At 42.0% G+C, this 3,778-nt stretch overlaps 1 protein-coding gene across 9 annotated transcripts in view; it reads left to right on the plus strand.

The window, feature by feature from the left end:
• baiap2b (BAR/IMD domain containing adaptor protein 2b) overlaps window positions 1-3,778 on the plus strand; it is a 56,614-nt gene that overhangs the window by 34,409 nt on the left and 18,427 nt on the right. For 6 of the 9 annotated variants that reach the window (XM_031842836.1, XM_031842839.1, XM_031842842.1 and 3 more), the window contains 4 exons: window positions 177-188; window positions 764-825; window positions 2,322-2,393; window positions 3,599-3,736. In XM_031842836.1, coding sequence (XP_031698696.1) covers window positions 177-188; window positions 764-825; window positions 2,322-2,393; window positions 3,599-3,736 — 284 coding nt within the window. The remainder of the gene's footprint in view (window positions 1-176; window positions 189-763; window positions 826-2,321; window positions 2,394-3,598; window positions 3,737-3,778) is intronic. The other 3 variants (XM_031842837.1, XM_031842840.1, XM_031842843.1) reach the window with 1 other exon arrangement.

The raw sequence follows: 3,778 nt of genomic DNA on the forward strand, positions 1-3,778 counted from the left end.
TAAATATATATACACACACACACACACAGTATGCAGATGGTGGGTCTGTGCCGTGTGTCTCGTTTGTCTTGGGGTAGTTTGATCTGTCACTGTCTCTCCAGGTCTCTATCCCTCTGTTCTTTGCTCAAACTAGATCTTTTTGTTCCTTTTTTTTTTACAACGCATTGCATATTCAGAGGAGGCAGCATGTAGGTATCTTATAACAACACGCACCTCCCTGGCTGCATGAATCATCCTTTACTTTCTTATCTTTTCTGTTTTAATTTTACTTATTTAGCTTTCAATGTCTTTCTGGGTTCTGCTTTTTGGTGTGTTTTTCCCCTGTTATGTTATGTCTTAATGCAACGATGAAATACTTGATTTATAAGGATTTCCTTTCATCATGCTGTTCCTGTGTGTTTATCAGCGGTAGTGTTGTAAGCTCTTGGTAACATGGTTTAAGTTTAAAAATATTCAGTAGATTTTCTCGATTGCTTCTTTAATTTTTCATAATTCTGTCTGTGCTGCATATTTCTGTAATGTCAATAAGTTCCGTCCGCTTCGTCAGTATCATGACGGATGTTTCATCTTGTCCATCGTCTCCTCAACCTCCCTCGACACCCGACACCTGTCCCTCATCTGTTCTGTGTGGCTGCATGCTCTTTTCTTTCTGCATGTAGCTCTCACAGACATCGGAGAGATTTAATATCACCCTCTCTTCTCTCTCACCCTCCCCTCCCTTTTTTTGTTTATCGTCTTTCTTTTCTCTGTCTTCTCTCCGCAGGGGAGGTGCTCTTTCAGATGGCTGAAGTGCACAGACAGATCCAGATCCAGCTTGAAGAGATGGTGAGCATGTGGTGGTGGTGTTGCTAAAATCAGCACTTCTTAAGCTGCGAGTCGGAAGCCAAACAGATTGGGGGCCTTTCACTTTGGAATCTCCACATTACAAGATATATTTTAATATTTAATACTCAACAAGACCATCTCACATACACGTATAGACATACACTCTTACTGTACTTCCATTTACTGAAGGCAGCAGCTTCACTTAATTATGGTTTGTTTGCTGATCTTCTGATGTGTAAATTGCCGCCATTACAGACTGAAAACATTTTTCAGTTCAGTTACCCAAAAGATGATTATTTGAATCTTCCAAAGAGTGGATTGGCCAATTGTGGAAACATTAGCAGGGAAGGTTCAGTCAGCCGAGAGAAGTAGTGAGGAGCTTTAATCTGAATGCAAGGTTTGCTATTACGGTTGTTATTAAACTGCGTGTCATCTCTGTCTTTTGGGTAATGGACGTCAATGAACCGAAGAAGTGATTATGAAGTGTAATTTACAAATTCGTCAGAGAGAGATGCTTATCTCTTCTCCACAGAGAGCGAGAATGAATGTAACAGTGACGTTAAGAAGAATACTCGTGTTCTTTTGTAACACAGTTCAGAGCCAGACACAGTTCTGTCTACATTTCTAGGTAATGAACTAATAATGAGCTCCCTTCAGTCTAAACTACATAACGTTCCTGCTTTTTCAGTCAATAGCCTGCTGAGAGTAGTTTAAGAAAATATAAAGTCTCCCAACATGATAAGAGAGGCACCGATGGTGAGAGGGCACCAACTGCTAAGATGTGTTTTGCTTTTCTTGTTGTTTCTTTCATTTGAAATGTGTTTTGATATAGATATATACAAATGTTTTGTATTGTGTCATTTTTAGTTTTCTTTGCAATATTTCACCACTGGTTCAACGGTTCTCTCTGAACCAGAACCAGATTTGTCTCCTAATAACACAGTTCCCAAATAACGAAGCTGCATTGTCATTTACTATTTGAATTACTGGTAGCGTTTGTTTATTGACGTATCACAGATACTCATCATAGTCTGCGTAGGAATGATGTTTTACTAAAACCAGCCACGTGGTTTTGTTGCATTTATTTGTGCAATTTACAACGTAGAACTTTAAACTGAGACCATAATCCAGGAGGAAATAAGTTCCCTCGAAAATGAATTGATAATACAGTTTAGTTGTATGGGAATGTCATTTTAAAGGAGCCATAGTTGCACGCACGCACGCACGCACACACACATACTACACATGCACAGATACAGCACATTGACTTTGGCTTGCACCTACATAGCAGAAATCCTCCACTAATCCTTGGGTGTGACATTTCCAACAGAAAAACAAATGCATCCCTTCGAGCCATTCTTGCACCACAACACTGCGGCGTTACATTCCTGTTTTAAGATACTCCCCTGTGGTTGAGAACATTACTACTCGAGGTTTAGTTAGTGTGCCGTTTGTTGCATTGTTTTGAGGTGTTTGTGTGTCTGTGTGTCTTGCAGCTGAAGTCTTTCCACAACGAGCTGCTCACAGAGCTGGAGAAGAAGGTCGAGTTGGACGCACGCTACCTGAATGTAAGATTCCTTTATATATTTATATTATATATTATAATTATACAGACACAAAGTCCCACACTCGTCTGTTTCATGAGCCCATGTGAAGAGTGACGAACCACAGAGTTCTACTGAGCCTTTCAGCCTCTTTTGGCTGTTTTTGATTTCCAGCACATTTATTGTTTGGTTCAGTCGCATCAATCTCATTTTCAGCAACAGCAGCTCTGCAGTTATCTATAAAATATTAAATGTCCAACGCTATCGTTGATCCCCAGCCATTTCTCTCATAACTGTTTCTCCTGATACTTTGCTGAAGCTGGAAATGATTTGATTATTTGTTTATCCTACTCTTCACTCTTACTTCCAACTTAAATTATGAATTGAATGGCCTGTATTTTAAGCATTAATAACTACCTTATGTAACGTCGTACCTGACCCGCCATGTGCCCGAGTGCAGCACCAGTTGTAACTCTGCTCCACATCAGTTCGGCGTCTCCAGGGAGTGAAGTTACGGTGTGAACCGTGTTCTCATAACGTGCACTCTCTCCTTCATTTCCCACTGGCTTTCATCCAAACCACTGCAGCAAGTTACATAAATTACTTCCCACTCTGTCCTGTGAATTATGACTCATTCTGTGAAAATTAGGAGTTTTACAAAAAAAAAAGAAGTCATTTATGTAGATCAGTAGTTTGGAATCCGTCCCAGACGCATTTTATCACTTGAGACGGGGGATGTACCAGCATGTCATTTTGATCGTTACAGTCAACTATTCAGATGTATTCAAATGCTCATTAGCTACAGAGCCACTTCAAATCACATGTTAAACGTCAGTAAGTTGTTGAATACTTTACATAGTACATACACATGCAGCACACATCCACTGTGTGTCCTGCCTCTCGCCCAGTGCATGCTGGGATAGGCTCCAGCCCCTGTGGGTGACCGTGCACAGAACGTGGTATTAGGATGTGCAGGCGCCCGATGTCGGCTGTTCTTTTGCATTTCGTACGCTCTCTTACCCCTCTCCCGCGCTGAAACAGAGTAGTAGAATATAACCGATAAATCGAATCCTCAGTCAGTTCCCCGTCCTCCACCTGCAACACAATAAATCAGAAGCTGACCACTCGTCAGAGCAGTTTGCAATGACATGTGTGTCAGCGTAAACCATCGTCTGTGAACGCTGACACATGCGAGCGCTGCCCTGCTGACTTTGTGCTGCCCCCCTCAGGCTGCGCTGAAGAAGTACCAGACGGAGCACAAGGGCAAAGGGGAGAGTTTGGAGAAGTGCCAGGCGGAGCTGAAAAAACTGCGCAGAAAGAGCCAGGGCAGCAAGCACCCGTCCAAGTATGGAGACAAGGAGATGCAGGTCTGTGTGTGTGTGTGTGTGTGTGTGTGTGTGTGTGTGTGT

The sequence above is a fragment of the Anarrhichthys ocellatus genome, unplaced genomic scaffold (genome assembly GCF_004355925.1).
Source record: "Anarrhichthys ocellatus isolate YVR2014 unplaced genomic scaffold, GSC_Weel_1.0 scaffold4, whole genome shotgun sequence".
Lineage (NCBI taxonomy): Eukaryota > Metazoa > Chordata > Actinopteri > Perciformes > Anarhichadidae > Anarrhichthys > Anarrhichthys ocellatus.